The 18,111-nt window shown below is 42.0% G+C and overlaps 1 protein-coding gene across 1 annotated transcript in view; it reads right to left on the bottom strand.

The window, feature by feature from the left end:
* The window catches only part of LOC115471773 (serine/threonine-protein kinase TNNI3K), a 262,913-nt gene that overhangs the window by 145,654 nt on the left and 99,148 nt on the right, over positions 1–18,111 (bottom strand). Inside the window, exons 14-17 of the mRNA XM_030205595.1 lie at positions 16,827–16,919; positions 16,683–16,740; positions 16,380–16,574; positions 12,524–12,628 (exon numbers count right to left, since the gene is read on the bottom strand). Coding sequence (XP_030061455.1) covers positions 12,524–12,628; positions 16,380–16,574; positions 16,683–16,740; positions 16,827–16,919 — 451 coding nt within the window. The remainder of the gene's footprint in view (positions 1–12,523; positions 12,629–16,379; positions 16,575–16,682; positions 16,741–16,826; positions 16,920–18,111) is intronic.

Below are 18,111 nucleotides of genomic sequence, written 5' to 3'. Positions count from 1 at the left end.
GCGCCCACGGGAGAAAGATGCCCATCTCCCGATTTGGGTCGAAATATGGGCGTCTTTCTCTTTCGAAAATAAGCTGGAGAGTCAACTTCTACACCGACATTAAAGCAGTATTGGGCTACATCTACAACCAAACCGGGAGATTCAACATGTATGTCAGCAACAGAGTTGAGCATAGAAAAGTCAATATGACCAGCCAAGGGGGTGGTTCAATTTCAAGAAGGCAGTTACATGAGGTATTTTTAGGGGGTAAGAAGGAGTGAGGCAGTTGGTGGTATAGAGAGAAAGTAGTAAGGAGGTAGAATTTTAGGGTGGGGCAGTTTGTGGAGTGTGAGGCAGCTGCAAGGGAGTTCTTTTTGGGGGTGAGCAGTTTGCAGAGTAGTGAAGCAGTTGCAGGAGTTAGTTGTGGAGACTGGGAGCAGTTTAGGAGGTAGAAAGAATACTATGCTACAAAAGATGGAACTCCTCCTGTAGAAATGCATTGGTCATTTTTAGGGGGCTTATTTCTCTGGACTCCCCCCCCCCCCAGTCCAATAGTGTCCATTTTAAAACTCAGTGTTTCTTTTTACCACTTTTCTCCACATGCCAAGGTTCATCACATTACATTAAATTGCCAGAGATTTATTTTGCCCCTAGACATATAGACAAACATTTGACCCCTTGTGTATGATTCTTTCCAATTTCTGTTGGGTTGGAAAGAATAAAAAGAGAATTGTAGCATCCCTTTAAATGTTTCCATTCATCCCTGGCACATTGTAACAATATTTGATAGAATATATTGGGTGATGTATGATTTGATTATCTCACTTATCTCACAGGAGCATGGCCTTAAATAAGAAGTGAACCCAAGCCTCTTCCTGTTTTTATACCACTGTCTGTCTCAGTCTATGATATGGATCCACCTGATGGGTCCCTCTTGAAGATCATTTGTACTGATCTGTCCTTGTAGATGCTTTCCACTAACTGGGTCCCTACAAATACAGTATATATTACTCTGGAACTCCCCAATGTCCCTGTCCTCAGATAGGTCTCTTATGGCAGTCTTGAATGCCTTGTTCTCTGTTGTTCCTTGATGTTTATTTATTGGGATTTATTAACATCCTTTAAGAAGAGATTAACCTAAGACGGTGTCCAGCAGGTACAGTTTTAACAGAGAACTTACAATTTTGTTAACTGCATAACAATAGTAAAATGACCAAATATAAGCATATATAAATACAATCAATGAGGTAATCTTGGAAATGGCAAATTGAAACCTAGTAACGGAACTAACATGTGTATGTTTATTGCAATCTTGATATACCACTAAACTGATGCACAGACCAAAGTGGTTTACATCATAAAAACAAATAAGATAGAAAAGAATGCCATTAATAAACAGGAAAGGTAATAACACTCGACACAAGAGTAAACAGAGAGCAACCATATTACAAATATATAAAAGCATAATACTCAGGCATTCTTCATTCTAACATTCATATGTATTTCATCAACTCTGAGGTATTCTTTGCTCACATGCTGCCTACTAAAGGCAGGACTGAAATAATGTGTCTTGAAGAGTGATTTCAATTTTTTGAGCACTGATTCCAATTGAATCAATGATGGAAGAGAATTCTATAGTTTTGGTGCAAGAAAAAAGAAAGCTGAGTTCCTGCTGAATTCGTAATATGCTTTCTGGGGAGCATGATCTGAGAGAGTGTGATGAAGTGTAGGGAATAATTAGACTAGCAAGATAGCAAGGGTCACCAGAATGATACGCTGTGTGACAGGTTCAATATTGGATAGGCAGTCAATGCAGTCTGATCAACAGAATCATATTTGCCGCTATTGAATTGGTGCCTAGCACTTGACATCAGCACACATAAATGGAGGTGCCAGTTTAATAGAATTGCCTCCATAATGTCTTGCCTTCTGCTGGGTAGACTAGCTCCAGTTTCTTGTATGTGTTCCCAAGGCAGGCTGAGAAAAAGCTGCTTTGCTTGATCACCATTTGCCCTGTTGCTGGGCAATTGGCAAGCGAGACTGGCAATTGTCCTGTAGTTCCTTCTTTTTTCTCTATAGCAGTCAAATGTGTGCCTTCCTGGTGGTCACTTTAGCTGTGTAGTATGATTCAGCCATCTTGCTGTGAGCCGACATTATTGGGGACAGATTGAGCTAGTCTTGGTTTTACTGCATTGCATTTACAAACTTGTAGCCCTGTTGTTCAAGGAGAGATTGAAATACTTACTAGGAGGGAGAGTGCCAGCATTGGTAGCTGGAAATGCACTGCTGACTGCCATGGGGATGAGACTGCTTGGGGGAGGGGAGTCTCTTCAGCTGGTGGGGTATGGAGATCCCCGCCAGCTACACTAAAAATGTCCGCCACCACTGGGTGGGCTTGAAGTGAAACTGCAAGGGCCTCTACCCACCGGGCCCGCCCATGGCTAAGCCAATGAGTGGAGTCACCTGTGGTTTGTTTAACTGGCTGCTGGTCTCTAGTCAAACAGAATAGTGATGAGTTGGGTCACTTTGAAGCGGAGATGAAGCTGAAGCTGGTTGCAATTCTTGGTGAAGAGATAAATGTCTCTACCACAACAGAATGCCGGCCATCCGATGGAAAATTTTATATTGGGGTGACTGTCCTCTGAATTGATAGAGTCTTTAGAGAGGAAGTCTGCTTATCTGGCCTTAAGACTGAAGGGTTCCCATACATTTGACGTTTTTGCATCAGTTCTCGAAGATATTCAAACAGAGTTTGCCATCAGATGAAAAACAATTAGAACAACAGCAAACAATGATTCCAACTTTGAGAAAAGTATTCTCATTAATTGGACAGCATGACAATGATAATGAAGATGCAAGTGTAGAAGATAATGACAATGATGATGATGATGATAATAATAATGTATTCTTCACTATACAGAAGTCAAGTGTTTTAGACAGAGATTCCTTTCTCTGTATACCCAGTCAGAAGACATCAGTAATACTGCAGTCTGAACAATCCACTTCCTGCTAGTGCAATTGTTGAACACCTTTCAATAATGACTCACAAGCACACTCACACGAGTGACAGTCATTTTCATAATTTAGTTTTCCTAAAAGCAAAGTGGATTGAATTTTAGAGCAATAAAATTGTTGGGATAAAAAAGTTAATAATTCATTGTAGTTTCAGTACTTTTACTTTTTATTCAAAAAGTATTATATTAAGCAATAACTTTTTGTACTTTCACTTAAACTATTTCTACTATTTCTCCTTAAGAACATAGGAACATAAGTATTGCCATACTGAGACAGACCAAAGGTCCATCAAGCCCAGTATCCTATTTCCAAAAGTGGCCAATCCAGGTCACAAGTACCTTGCAAGATCCCAAAGCAGTACAATACATTCTGCTTATCCTAGAATTAAGCAGTGGATTTTCCCCAAGTCCATTTTAATAATGGCTTATGGACTTTTCTTTTAGGAAACTATCCAAACCTTTTTCAAACCCCACTAAACTAGCTGCTTTTACTACATTCTCTGGCAATGAATTCCAGTGTTTAATTACACGTTGAGTGAAGAAATATTTTCTCTGATTCGTATTAAATTTACTACTTTGTAGCTTCATTGCATGTTCCCTAGTCCTAGTATTTCTGGAGAGTAAACAAGCGATTCACATCTACCCATTCCACTCCACTCATTATTTTATAGCCCTCTATCATATCTCCCCTCAGCCGTCTTTTTCTCCAAGCTGACGAGCCCTAGCCACTTTAGTTTTTCCTGACCCCAGGCATTCCTTGGGAATGCCTGGGGTCAGGTGATGTTCCTTGGCTCCAGGGCCATGGAGGTCTTGACTTAGAAAAAAGATGTCCACCATTTTGGTGCGGGGTTTGTCTTTCCAAAATCCCCTGAGGAGGACTCGAGGAGCCAAAGGCCACAGAGGTCCAGAGAATGAAGAATATAAGAAGAGTGTGCTGAGGAATAGGATACTGGTGGTCAGAGTTGGCCCCTAGCCCAAAGAGTGGCTACAGGGTCCTAAGAGGGACAGATTTCAGAAGCAACGGGAGATGCAAAGAGTCAGAATGAAAAGGCCCAACTCATTCACCTAAATTCAGTTCACAAATCCAACCATAGTTTAAATTTCCTCAGGAGAGCATCTTTCCTTAGAGAATTGACTATTCAGGTAGTAAAGGAGCAGAATCATTACAGTTAACATTGTCCTGATCCAGACAATGGTGAGTCTGCTGATTTCAGCACAAAACAAGCTGAATAAATAATTGATTTAAAGATTTTAGAGTGCAATTTGCTTTGCAAGGGCAGTTTAGATGTTTAAATGTAGAAGCCTACAGTATAGCACAATTGATCAGAGCTTTACATCCTAGGAAGGAAAATAATGTAAGTTTAAAAGATATGAAGCTCTAGACAGATTGTAGATTTCACTTAGATTTCTAAAACAATCAGGTTAAATGATCTTTTAATATCCGTGAAAATAACTTAATTGGTCTCAACAGTGTTTATACATATATAAAATCTTATATTGAATTGCCTATTTAATTATGGATTGTACCATTACATTTATTTTCTGTCTTTATCTGTGTTTATATGGCTTAATATTGTAAGAATTTATGCATTTTATTAGTGGATTGTGATCTTCTTTAGACAGCCATTGACAGGGTAGAACACACATTTTTGAAATTAAACGAAATGAGTTAAAATAAACGTGATGCTATCAGTTGCCCATGAAGTAGGCACCTACTTTTCTTTATAGACTACTATTGCCAGGGGCTGCCCAAGGCAATCTGCCACCTGAGGCAGGGATGAGATGCTGCTCCCACCCCCCGCCCGGTCTGGCATCTTCCCCCTTCCCTCCTTAACCCTCTTCCCTGCATTTACCTTATTTTATTCTTTTCCAAAAGGCGGCAGCGATTCCCATAGGCTACCCTGTTTGGTGCTGCCGGCACAGGCCTCTTCGCTCTACTGCATCCTGCATCTAAAGAAGCAGGAAGTTACATCAAGAGGCAGGCCACAGTAGGGAGAAGAGGCTGGTGCCGGCGGCAGGACAGCTTATGAGAAGAGGGTTGAGGAGGGAAGGGGAGAATGCCACCTGAGGCCCCCACCTCAGCTGGCCTAATTATAGGGCCGCAGCTAACTAGTGCAGTGGCAGAAAACGCATGCTTAAGCTCAATCATTTACACAGCCCTATAGTTGATGTGAATGCCCATACCTAGCTATTAGTCAGAACACATGTAAAGTTGGTATTTGTGCTCTCTATCTATGCTCCATCCGTGCTCCCACCCACCAACAAAATACCCACTATCAAATCACAGTGTGGGCTTTGTCACTAGTCAGTATTCCATAAGAGGTCATTTGCACATGTAAGTGGCCACTGACATGCGTAAATGACTAGAAAACTACCATTTACATATATTTCTGTTGCATAAAACTAGGCAACTTCATATAGACTTAGGGGGCTTTTTACTAAGCTGTGCTCAAAAGTGGCCGGTGCTGTTTGTAGCGTGTGGGTTTTCTGCACTCTGTGGTCACTTTGAATTCAGTGGTAAAATGACTGCATTTGTCTAACTTTCTGGAATGGCCATGTGATAATTTCCCGGCCATTACTTCAGGATCCCTTACCACCATCTATTTACTAGGCAATAAGGGCTTTGGCGCTACACCCACACTAATCGGGCAGCGTGCAGCACTGCACCAGCGCTATCTGATTAGTGCTGGGCATGTCTACTTTCCACCTATAGTCCCATGCCAAAAAATAAAAATAATATTTTAGCGTGGGATTAGCGCGCGCAGATCGGCATGAGGTGCCCCCGGCAGTTCTTCTCGGCGCATGGTAAGCATGCGCTAGTGCCTACCGCAGTTTAGTAAAAGGGCCCCTTAACCTCCAATGTGTGTATGAAACAATGTTGCAGGAAGGAAGGCTTTAAATTCATTAGGAAGGAGGGAACTTTTCGGGGTAGCGGAGCTTATTCCGACAGGATGGGCTTACCCATTAACTAGAATGGAACCTGAGCTGTCTTTGAATTAGACCACTGGGGAAGGACAGCAATTGTTCAGGAGAACATAGTTCAGAGTGAACAGTGGATCAAGAACCAGGGAAGCCAGGGTTCAAATCCTGCTCCTCCCACTGACTCTCCTTGTGACCTTGGGCATTCATTGACTCAGGTGCAATTTAGATTGCAAGCCCACTTAAGCATGGCAATAACGGATTATTCTGGAAGTTTGTATGCATATATTAACGAATTTGCAAAGCAGCTTCTAAAGGTGGGGTAAATCATTTTCCCATGCTCCTTCTGGAAGATCTACACTGATTATTAGTCTTCATCGCTGATGAGAATCTTTGGGACTCCTAAAGTTAACTGATTGTGCCGCTTCTTTCATTTTGTCTTAAGCACAGCTTTGGAAAATGTAACTAATTATATGTAAAATCCAAATCAGCAGATGTTTTCAAAACAGGAATGTTAGAACATCCAAATAGATCATCGTAAGGGCTGAAGTAACTCAGATAGGTTTGAATGAAAAGCAAACAAGCTGGGATTATGGCAAAGCAGGTTGTGATTAAGGATAAAAACAACACAGTCATGTGTCTTATGTGTAAATGCCAGATGACTAAAAAATAAGATTGGAATGCAGGTGAATTTATAAAGAAGAAAACTTTAGAAAGGTGCCTATTTTATAAAGACAGTATAAGCACTTACATGCCTTTATTAAACAGACTCCTGCACTGACCCCCAATACTTCATAAAGTCACATGCGCCAATTCCTAGCTGCTCAGGAAGAAATGTACATGTGTGCATGTATTTGATGTATGTAGATGTGAATTTTATAAAATCAGCACATACCTCATATCTCCACCCAAACTGCATCCTTTGCAATGCCTAACTGCAGCGTCTACAGAAGTAAATACTACTGTGTCAGGGCATGTACTTATGTGCCCAAATATGGCCTCTCAATTCTATAAGGCCCATTTCCCTGCCTATAACTATGTCCCTTTTTACCTGCACGTATTAAAATGTAGGTGAGTGTGTTATAGAAAGCTCTTAGGGAGTTGTGCATATAAATTCTAATTATTGCCAATTAGTGCTGATTATTACTTGTGGAAGTGTTCTTAACAACACTGATTGGCTTGTTAAGCCAATTAAGTTACGTGCGTTGTTATAGAATACGATTGGAGTTTTGCTTAGAACACTAAGGGCCCCTTTTACCAAGCTGCGGCAAAAGGGGGCCTGTGCTGGCATCGGCGTGTGTTTTTGACGGGTGCCGGGGTCCCCTTTTACCATAGCTGGTAAAAGGTAGGTCTTTCTATTTTTTAATAAATGGCCGTGCGGCAAGTGAAGCATTTGCCGTGCGGCCATTTTTTGGGGGGGGGGCCCTTATCGCTACTCATTGGGCGGCGGTAAGGTCTCCAGTGCTAACCCAGCGGAAACTGGGCAGCGTGATATAGAGGCATTATAATATTCTCACTTTTCTTATGGCAGAATACGGTTTTGCAATATAGAAAATATGAAGATATTATTGCAAATACTAATTGTAAACATAACAGAAAATGGTTTACATTTTATGAATATCTTGCTAAATATTCTCACTTAACTTCTCCTTAATTTTATACACACATTGCTCATCTGTTACCGGTAGTTTAGTTTTGCTCATGTGGTAAACTTAATTTTCTCATTGTTTATTTTACATACGTGTACAGTCTTATACTAACCAGTTTTTAAGAACAGCCATACCAGGTCAGACCAATGGTCCATCTAGCCCAGTATCCAGGTCACAAGTACCCGGCAGAAACCCAAATAGTAATAACATTCCATGCTACTAAACCCAGGGCAAGCAGTGGCTTCCCCCATGTCTATCTCAATAGCAGACTATGGACTTTTCCTCCAGGAACGTGTCCAACCTTTTTCTTAATTTCTTTATTTATAAGTTTTTTGTTTACATCCAATAACATAACATGAAATATCAGTAATCAAATTAAGGCAATTCAATATACTTATAACCAAATCGGTTTAAAGTATAAAATAAAAGATTTACATTTGTCCCCAATATATAGATCAAGATACTAGGAAATATACAAGCTATGTAGTCAAGCAAAAATTATTTTACAACGGGAGGGGCTATCTAGATGCCTACAGCCAACGTTAACAGCGCTGTAATTAGGGAGGCAAAGCAGAGGGTGACTTAACATTTTCTTTGGATGAGATGAATTCTAACAATTTCAAAGGGGAAAAATATATAATTATTCATTTCAAAAGTTACAAAACATTTACAGGGAAACTTTAGCAAGAAAGTATCACCCAGTTTAACCACTCTAGATTTATAAGATAAAAATTCTCTCCTTGTTTTCTGTGTACTTCTTGCCATGTCTGGAAAAATTTGAATCTTTTGCCCCCAAAACATTTCATTTAAATGGCGAAAATAGAGTCTTAAAATGTTATTTTTATCAAGTTCAAGAGCAAAATAAACAATCATTGTGGTCCTCTCTGTTATAAGCGCCAGAGAGTTTTCAAGGAACTCAGTCAAATTTAAATTTGGAGTTGCCTGTGGTTGTTCGTTAGATTGTTTCACTATCCCTGAAATATATTGGGTCCTCGTTATAGGGGGATATCCCTCCATAGGAATCCCCAATATTTCACTAAAGTACTTTTTAAGCATATCCATAGCTGAAATCAGAGGTGACTTGGGAAAATTCAAAAACCGCAGGTTGTTCCTCCTCCCATTATTCTCCAAGTATTCTATTTTTCTCTCTTGAATTTCTTTGTCTTTAATCAAGTTTGTCGTTAAATTCTTTAATTGTTTGACATCATTCTCAACCACCTCTATTTTCCCCTTATGTTCCTGAACATCTGTAGTCAAGGTTTGACAAGTTGACAAGTTCTTAATTTCGCCACTAATAGAGACATTCATCTGCAGTAATGTCTTGTTCACCCCTTGGATTGCTTCCCACAATGTCTCCATTGTCACCCTCGTCGGTCTTACCATATCTCCAATTTCCCCGGAAGGTAGATCCTGGATTCTAGGGGCAGCGACCAGCGTCTGTCCCTGACTCGTTGTTTCTCTCATCAGGGTCTGTGCACCGATAGATCCTCCTTCCACAAACAGCAAGGCCGCATTCTCCAGATGCTGCAGTCCTACCGGCGTCAACACACTTCCGGGTTGTGGAGGGGGGGTGAAGTCGGGAGGACTCAGCGTCACTCCCTCAGCACTGCACTCAGCTCCCGAAGGGGTTGAGCTCATTGAGGTAGGCATCTTTTCGCCCAGGGTCCCGACTCCGTAGCTCTCCAGCGTCGTCTACCGTGAGATTGGAGTCGACGTTGGCACCATGGAGGTAGGGGCCAGCGTTTTCCCCTTTCTCTTTCCCATCTTTAAAATTGGAAAGAGATCTTCCGTTGGCTCTACGATAGCTGGAACTGCGGAGCTCAGGACTCACACAGCCGTTAGCACCGCCATCTTGATCTCACCCAAACATTTTTTAAACCCAGATAAATTAACCCAGATACGTTACCATATCCTCCAGCAGTGAGTTCCAGTGCTTAACTATTCTTTGAGTGAAAAAATATTCCCTCCTATTTGTTTTAAAAGTATTTCCATGTAATTTCATTGAGTGTCCCCTAGTCTTTGTACTTTTTCAAAGAGTGAAAAATTGATTCACTTCTACCCGTTCTACATCACTCAGGATTTTACAGACCTCAATCATATCCCCCCTCAGCCATCTCTTTTCCAAGTTGAAGAGCCCTGATCTCTTTAGCTTTTTCTGATATGGGAAGTGTTCCATCCTCTTTGTACCTCACATTTTCCCACCTATTTGCAGGCTCAATGTGGCTTACATAGTACCGTAATGGCGTTCGCCAAGTCGGTTGATAACAAATACAAGGTTATATTGTGGTTGAAAGAGGTAGGTGTGTATCAGGTAGCATGAGGGTCGAAAGGAATGAGGATTGTATATTTTCCAGTACGATCATGGGTTATGCTGTGTTGCTGGGTGTGGGGATTTATGGTGGATCAGTGGGGTAGGCCTTTTTGAAGAGGCTGGTTTTTAGTGATTTCCTGAAGTTTAGATGGTTATGGATTGTTTTCACAGCTTTTGGGAGTCCATTCCATAGTTGTGCGCTTATGTAGAAGAAGCAGGATACGTAGGTTGTTTTGTATTTAAGTCCTTTGCAATTTGGGTACTGTAGGCTTAGGTATGATCGTGATGATCCGATTCTGTTTCTGGTTGGTAGATCTATGAGGTAGATCTATTTTTCATATACAGTGACCAAAACTGAACGCAATATTCAACGTGAGGTTGCACCATGGAGCGATACAGAGGCATTACAATATTCTCATTGTCATACGCAAGTAATACAGCTGGTCCACAGTCATTTGTTAGGGGGATGCTTTGGGGAATCAAAATCCCAAGAGCAAATAATGGCCTAGCTTTTCTGGCCAGGGTTATATAAACAGGTACAACTATGTTGTTAATGATGGCCAAATATGGCAGCTGAAAACCCCTGCAAAGGTTCCATCTGGCCCTCTCGTGCCTATGCCCATCATTGAGCCTCCGAAAGAGTAGCCACGAATTTTCTGGGGCCTTTGGAGTGAATCACATGAGCAACAAGTATATTCTATCCACTCCTATCCTAGCCAAGATAATATTCAAGCACCTTTCTGTTTCAATTATTTTTATTAGTTTTCCATACAGAGATAAACAAGAGCTCACAGCTAGACAACAGATAACATATTACAGCAAATAGTAACCTTGGAGCTCACAGGTAAAACGCAAATATCCATTTCTAGATTAAGATAAGATTAAGAAAAGACAAAGAAAGAAGAGAGGGGAGCTGGAGGAGACAAATCAAAGTACAGAGCATGCTAGAGATATAAGACACACCAATATTTATGCATTTCACTGAACAACATTGAAGTAAGATACAAGCGGGAGCCATTTCTCCCTATAACACATAAATTGGGGAGACTGCTTAGCAAGGTGGGATTCATACTTGCACACTTGAAGCACCAAGTTCCACCATTCCTGGTAAGTGGCTTGATGCAAGGACTTCCAGTGTGAGAAGATTACCTTCGGAGCTAAAGATACCATGGTGTTAACTAGAGACCCTTCACTGTGAGTCAGTAGACTTGTATAGCACTGATCCCTATCACTAATTTATAAGAGATTGAGCCAGGAAGATGAAAGATATCAACCAGTTGCGACCAGATTTCTGACCAGTATTGCCGGATGCATACACAGTCAAATATAAGGTGCTTTAAATTACCCACTTGTGACAAAAGCACCTTTCTGCCCTCATGTGCAACTTTCTTTAATTTAGTCCCCTTATTTTCTTACTCCTGTTACTCTATCTTATTTATATATGTTCCATCTTTGCTTACACCCTCTGCTGTCTATTAAAACTTTTATTGTGTACTATGTTGATATTGTAATGTAGCTTACCATAAGGTAAATATACAAAAAAGGATCACCACTACAAGAAGTGAACACACCAAAAATACAAACAGTGGATCAATAATACTTCAAATCTACTCCAGGATGTGAGTGCTGGGCAGACTTATACGGTCTGTGCCAGAGCTGGTGGTGGGAGGCAGGGATAGTGCTGGGCAGACTTATACGGTCTGTGCCAGAGCTGGTGGTGGAAGGCGGGACTGGTAGTTGGGAGGCGGGGATAGTGCTGGGCAGACTTATAGGGTCTGTGCCAGAGCTGGTGGTTGGGAGGCGGGGTTGGTGGTTGGGAGGCGGGGATAGGGCTGGCCAGACTTATACGGTCTGTGCACTGAAGAGGACAGTACAAATAAAAAAAAGTAGCACACATGAATTTATCTTCTTGGGCAGACTGGATGGACCGTGCAGGTCTTTTTCTGCCGTCATCTACTATGTTACTATGTAAATATATAGAATAAAGTGATCACAGAGAGACAGTCCCTGCTCAATAGAGCTTACAACCTCTCTTCAGTGTCCTTCTACCAAATTCCTTCTTTTGATTTCTTTCTTTGAATTTCTTAAAAAAGGAGGAAAAAGACCTCAGTTGGCTGTGACTGTCCTACCTAACCAAAAAAAGCAGGCAAACCTACATTTAGGCAGACACTTACGATTCGTAAACAGCTCACAATTCTCTATCATTGGTCTTAAAAAAACCTCCATAATTTTGTGAACATAGAGTCTACTTAAATCTTTTCAACAAGAATGAATGTATATTGTGTGTGTAAAAATATCACAACTTCAAAGCAGGAGTGAATTCCTTCAAAAAGGCGGTGCATAAACCCAAATAGATAAAATATCCCCCCTTCCCCAAATTTCCCTGCAGAGATGCATTCCACTCTAAATTTCTTTGGCTAGGTTAGGATTAAATGCCGATTGATTTGCATGTCCTGCTGCATCAAAACCTGTGATGATTCCATACCTTTAGCTTAATTCACATTGCATGATTTTTTTCTTCATAGCTTACATGATGATCAACCTCACAGAAACTGTGTGCTGCTGATTGTAATGCTCTTATTACAGTAATGGCGAATGAGTTTGTGATAGGTACAGTGCTAGAACAGAAACCACTGAGAAGATGAACATACCTGTTTAAATCCCGATGTATAATAGGATGTGTTAGATTATGAAGGTATTCCATGCCTTTAGCAACATCCACTGCAATTATTAGCTTTGACTGTAGATCAAGATTCCTGTGATTAAAAGGAACATCACCCTGACATCGTTAGTTGATACATCCACACACACTTACTCAAAAAAGTAGTAATAAGCTGTTAAATATATCAAAGTCAAGCTTTTTTTCCTTTAGTCATTTTCTTTGTTTACATTTAGTTTGACTTCTTTAGGTTTACAGAAGCAAACTTTCATGACAAGCTAGTCATGGTCTTTATTTAAAAATGAAAATAGAATAAAAATAGTTCCAGTTGAGGGTTCAGTGTGGTTTAGTATTTGCATTGCTGAGTGTGATCCTTGCTTGCCAGGGTTGGGATGAAAGTGGTGCTGAAATGACACACAAGAACTATCTGAGAAGTAGCTTTATAGGCAGCTGCAAATTCTCCATCATCCTATATAATAATTCTCACCACCAACGTTCTAATGTGCCTGCCTGTGTCCGTGGCGCCTTCGGAGTTGCTGAGCTATGCTCCGTAGCCAGGCTGACATCACTCACAGCTGATTCCCAGACAGGGGGAGGAGTAGGGAAACACGCGGAGCAAGTGGCAGGGAGCGGCACATCAAACAACGACCCTCCTCTCCCCTGCCCCCCCTCCAGCCACTCATGTCCTGCGACCCTCCTCTCCCCCTGCCCCCCTCCAGCCACCCATGTCAAATGACCCTGCTCTCTCACCTGCCCCTCCTTCATCCACCCAGGTTGTGTAACCAATTCTTCGGGGCAGGCAGGAAAGATCCCCAGTCCTTCCTGCCCGTTGCTGGCACTGGTGCTGGCGCTCCCCTGCCGATACTTACAAGGGCGGCCTCCAAGACTTCAGCAGAGGTCTCGCGAGTCCGCCATTGGAAGTCTTGGCGGCCATTTTGAACAGCGATTCGGCAGCGGGGAAGTGTCAGCGCCAGCACCAGCGCCAGCAGTGGGTCACAGGACATGGGTGGCTGGAGGGGGGGCAGGGGAGAGGAGGGTCATTGGACATGGGTGGCTGGAGGGGGGCAGGGGGAGAGTAGGGTCACTGGACATGGGTGGCTGCAGGGGGAGCAGGGGAGAGGAGGGTCGCTAGACATGGATGGCTGCAGGGGGGCAGGGGGAGAGGAGGGTTGCTGGACATGGGTGGCTGGAGTGAGGGGGTGAGGGGGGTCCTGAGACCAGAGAGGTGGGGGTGGAAAGGGGGCCTCAGACCATAAAGGGAGGGGGAGGGGCACACACTCACTCACTCTCTGTCTCTCACATACACTCTGTCTGACACACTCTCTGTCTATCACACTCTCCATCTCTCACACACACTCTCTCTCAAACATACACTCCGAGGAAAACCTTGCTAGCGCCCGTTTCATTTCTGACAGAAACGGGCCTTTCTTACTAGTTCACACATAATAATAATGGGTACAATTTTTGACATGATTTAAATGGCCAGGAGAGGCGTTTTAAGGAAATATGCTATTGCAAAAAATCTTGCTGTGACAAAGTAACATCCAGGATTTGTTTCAGTAATGGTAAAGGATTGCCATTGTGATCTCAGTGACAAATAACAGTCATCATAGGACGGAGTTGTATTTTGGGAAACAAACTTGATTAAACAACTTGAGTACCATCGATGAGAGACTGTGGACTTATCTGGGAAGTGTGGCATCTTCACCATTTAGTAAGCTAATTGCACTGGACATTTGAAAGGTGAACTTCATCAATATAGAAGTGAAGAAGAACTGTACTATTTGGATATTATTATCTTGATTTGGACTGCCTGGAGTTTGCCAAGACATTTTTAGATAAGTATCTGGATGTACCTTGCTACAATGTTTATGTAATAAAGAACTCCATGTCAAGCATTTTTTGTATGCAATTGAAAAAAGTCTTTGTTGTGACATGAATGTGTCTTTGTTGTAGCTTGTGCACAAGTAGTTGATGAATGGGGTATTCTTCAATTAAATTAAATATATAGTGTGCTGTCTTTAGATAGGTATACTAATGAGCATGTAATTATAAGCATTAGATTTCCAGGTACAGTGATTTGTTAAAGTTTAATATCAAGAAGAGCAGAGTGATGCACTTGGGGTGCAGAAATCCAAGGGAGATGTACCAGATAGGAGGAGAGAGATTGATTGGGAGCTATTTGTATGTATTTTTTTAATTTTTAGAAGTGCCCCCTAGGGTGCCCGGTTGGTGTCCTGGCATGTCAGGGGGACCAGTGCACTACAAATGCTGGCTCCTCCCACGACCAAATGCTTTGGATTTCGCGGGGTTTGAGATGGCCGGTATTTTTTTTCCATTATCGCTGAAAAACAAAACCGGCGATCTCATATCCGGCGAACTCTGGCATTTGGCCAGGCTAAACCGTATTATCGAAAAAAAAAGATGGCCGGTCATCTTTTTCGAAAATACGGTTCCGGCCAGCTGTTGCGCCATTGCCAAAATAGATCGCCGGCGACCTATTTCGCCGGTGACGTTCGATTATGCCCCTCTGCGTTACATTAAGGATATCCTGAAAACCTGACTGGTTTGCAGCCCTCTAGAGCTGTAGTTTGACACTACTCACCTAGGACATTTCAGCAGGGTATTGGATGGTATCTATGACCTGTATATGCCTGTAGATGTTATCTATTTAAGAGGCCCTTTTACTAAAGCTTAGCGTGTGTTAACAGACATTAGCACATGCTCAACGCTTTTTATTTTGTTTGTACCTGTTTATTTTTAGGATGTTTACCTCTTTTGTGATTTTATGATTGTATACTATTGATGGTCTCTTGTCAATATATTTTGCATTGCCTTGGCAGTGTTTATTATATAGCTCTTTGGCTCTATCCTTGATCCAAATTAGTAGTTTATACATTTTTTAATAAAATTAAATTAAGATCAATAAAATCTGTAATGAATATGCAGTCCCCTACAACCCATTTGGGTTGGTTTATAATACTCTTCATGCTATTTTCATGTACAGTGCCAAATGTTTCTACACTTACACATTGAAAGCTTTTTAAAAATGCTTCCAACAGTACGTACTTCTTACAATCAACCTCAAGCTTCATAAGTTTGGGCATGGAACTCTTGACGACACAGTGTGCCAACCTTTCTGCCGCTGGAAAGGAATTACTTCTCTTGAAATACTATGACTGGCCTAAAATCTGAGCATCTGTACCCAGTCAGGACCTGACACTCACGTTGCAAACCTAAAAATGTTGCTATAAGTGTGCCATGGCCGTCGAAAGGGGGGGGGGGGGAATTTCCTGGGCCTGGGCTTCCAAGGGGGACCCGGTGCTTGGGGTCTCTCTCTCCTGCTCCTGATGGGACCTGAATGATCGTGTCCCGACATGAGCAACAGAGAGAAAACTCTGGCGCAGGGCCCCCCTTGCAGGCTGGGGAGGACCCGGAGCTTCCTCCAGCACTACTCTTTTGCCCATTGCTTGCTGAGCGGCTGCTTTTCCTCTCAGGCGCGCATGCTCGATTTTGAAACCGAGCATGCCCTGAGAGGAAAAGCAACCGCAGGGGCAGGCAGTCAGTGCTGGAGGAAGACATCTTCTGCTGGCAGGGCCTCAGGTTCCCCGCCTGCCAAGGTATTTCAATCCTGTTGCGGCAGACATCGGGGGGGGGGGGGGGGGGGGGAAGTGGCAGCAACTGGGGGGAGGGTGGCAGCGGATGATGATAGTGGGGGGGGGGGGGGGGGGGTGGTGGCAGCGGCCCTGCCCAGGGACCAGTTCAGTCTCTTGGTGGCCCTGAAGTGTGCTTGTTTTTTTTATATGAATCCATGGTCACTTCAGCACCGAAATGTAAAAGCAACATACCTCTTTTGCTCATGTAGCAGGGAGAAGAGAGATCCTCCAGACACATATTGAGTTACAATGGCAAACTGACTTGGGTCATCTAAACAGGCACCAACAAACTGGATAATGCAAGGATGGTTGAGCCGGCAAAGAATAGAGACTTCACGGCAAAACATGTCCACATCTGACTTGGAACAGTATGTATTGGCTCGATATCTATAAAGATAAAAGTAAAGAGAGAGAAATAACTTTAGCTTAAATAAGTACAACCCAAACACGTATGTCTGGATATTGGTTTCTTTGAAAAGCCCGTTGCAAGCTTACCGTTTGATAGCCACTATCTTATTTCTGCACCGTCCCTTGTATACTTTCCCAAATGAACCTGCAAGGTTTCAAAATAACTTTGAAAAATCATATTTTCTGAACGGATGCAATTTGTCAGCACAACAGTGTCTCCGTTTTGTTTACCTGATCCAATAATCTCATGGAACTCAATCTCGGACAGCTGAAGCTGAAAATGCGAAGGAAGACTAGCTCGTAGGAGAAGAACATCTGCCTTTTCTGTGAAAGAATGGAATAATTATGTTTTATAGGCAGTCTACAAACTTAGAAAACAGATTAAAAGAAGCAATCAAAAGGGTAAAACTCAAAAGATTTCACATAACAGCAAAATATAGTGCATGGATGAATACTGTAATTTTCTTCTAGGCTGGAATGAAAAATTGCACAATAACATGTAATATACTTTGTACAGTGTATCTCATGAAGATGTCTCTCTGAATTTATAATATTAAAATTCATGCTTCCTTTATAGTTTTCTATGTATATCTGCAGAGGTTTTTAAGAAGGTAAGAGGGGAAAAAAATCAAAATAACAGCAAAGGTCACTGTGGTACTGTGGTTGTACCAAGAGAAACAATATTTTCATCTATTGTCTCTTTCCTGATTTAGTGTTTCACTAATCTTGGCCCTCCATTGGCAGATGATATCCAGATTAGGCTATTCAATTGCATTAGTTCTTTTCTTTAATACTTTGGGGGTCCTTTTATAAAGACGTGCTGAAAATGGCTTGCGGTAGCGTAAACGTGGGTTTTGGGTGCATGCCGATCCATTTTTTAGCATGCCTGTAAAAAAGGCCTTTTTAAAAATTTTTGCCAAAAATGGACATGCGGCAAAATGAAAATTGCCGCGCGTCCATTTTGGGTCTGAGACCTTACCATCAGCCATTGACCTAGTGATAAAGACTCATGCGGTAACCAGGCGGTAATGACCTACGTGCACCAAATGCCACTTGGTGAGCATCCGTTACGCGCGCCCGTAAATAAAAAATATTTTTCAGATGCGTGTATCAGATGCGTGCCAAAAATGAAATTACTGTAAGAGCCACCCAGCAGTCGGGCAGTAACTCCATTTTGGCATGTGTTGGGTGTGCATAGACGCTTATGCGGCATAGTAAAAGGGTCCCTAAGTAACTGAAACCGGATTATCAAACCACAGCTGCTACACTTCATGGGCAAAATCTTCTGGAAACATAAGAACCAATAGAGGGTGATTTTTAAAGCCATTTCCATGTGTAAAGCATTTTTGACATACAGAAACACGCTCTTACACAACTGTATAAGAAAAATAGGCATATTGCATTTATTTTTACATGATCAGTGTGTAGTCATTTCTGTGGGCATAGTTTGACCGGAGCTGAGCACAGTTGTACATGTGCATTTTTATGCATTTATATACAGAATACATGTGCACAT

Source organism: Microcaecilia unicolor, chromosome 6 (assembly GCF_901765095.1).
Source record: "Microcaecilia unicolor chromosome 6, aMicUni1.1, whole genome shotgun sequence".
Classification (NCBI taxonomy): domain Eukaryota; kingdom Metazoa; phylum Chordata; class Amphibia; order Gymnophiona; family Siphonopidae; genus Microcaecilia; species Microcaecilia unicolor.
Note: the sequence above shows the minus strand (reverse complement) of the source record. Positions and strands in the feature narration are given on the sequence as shown.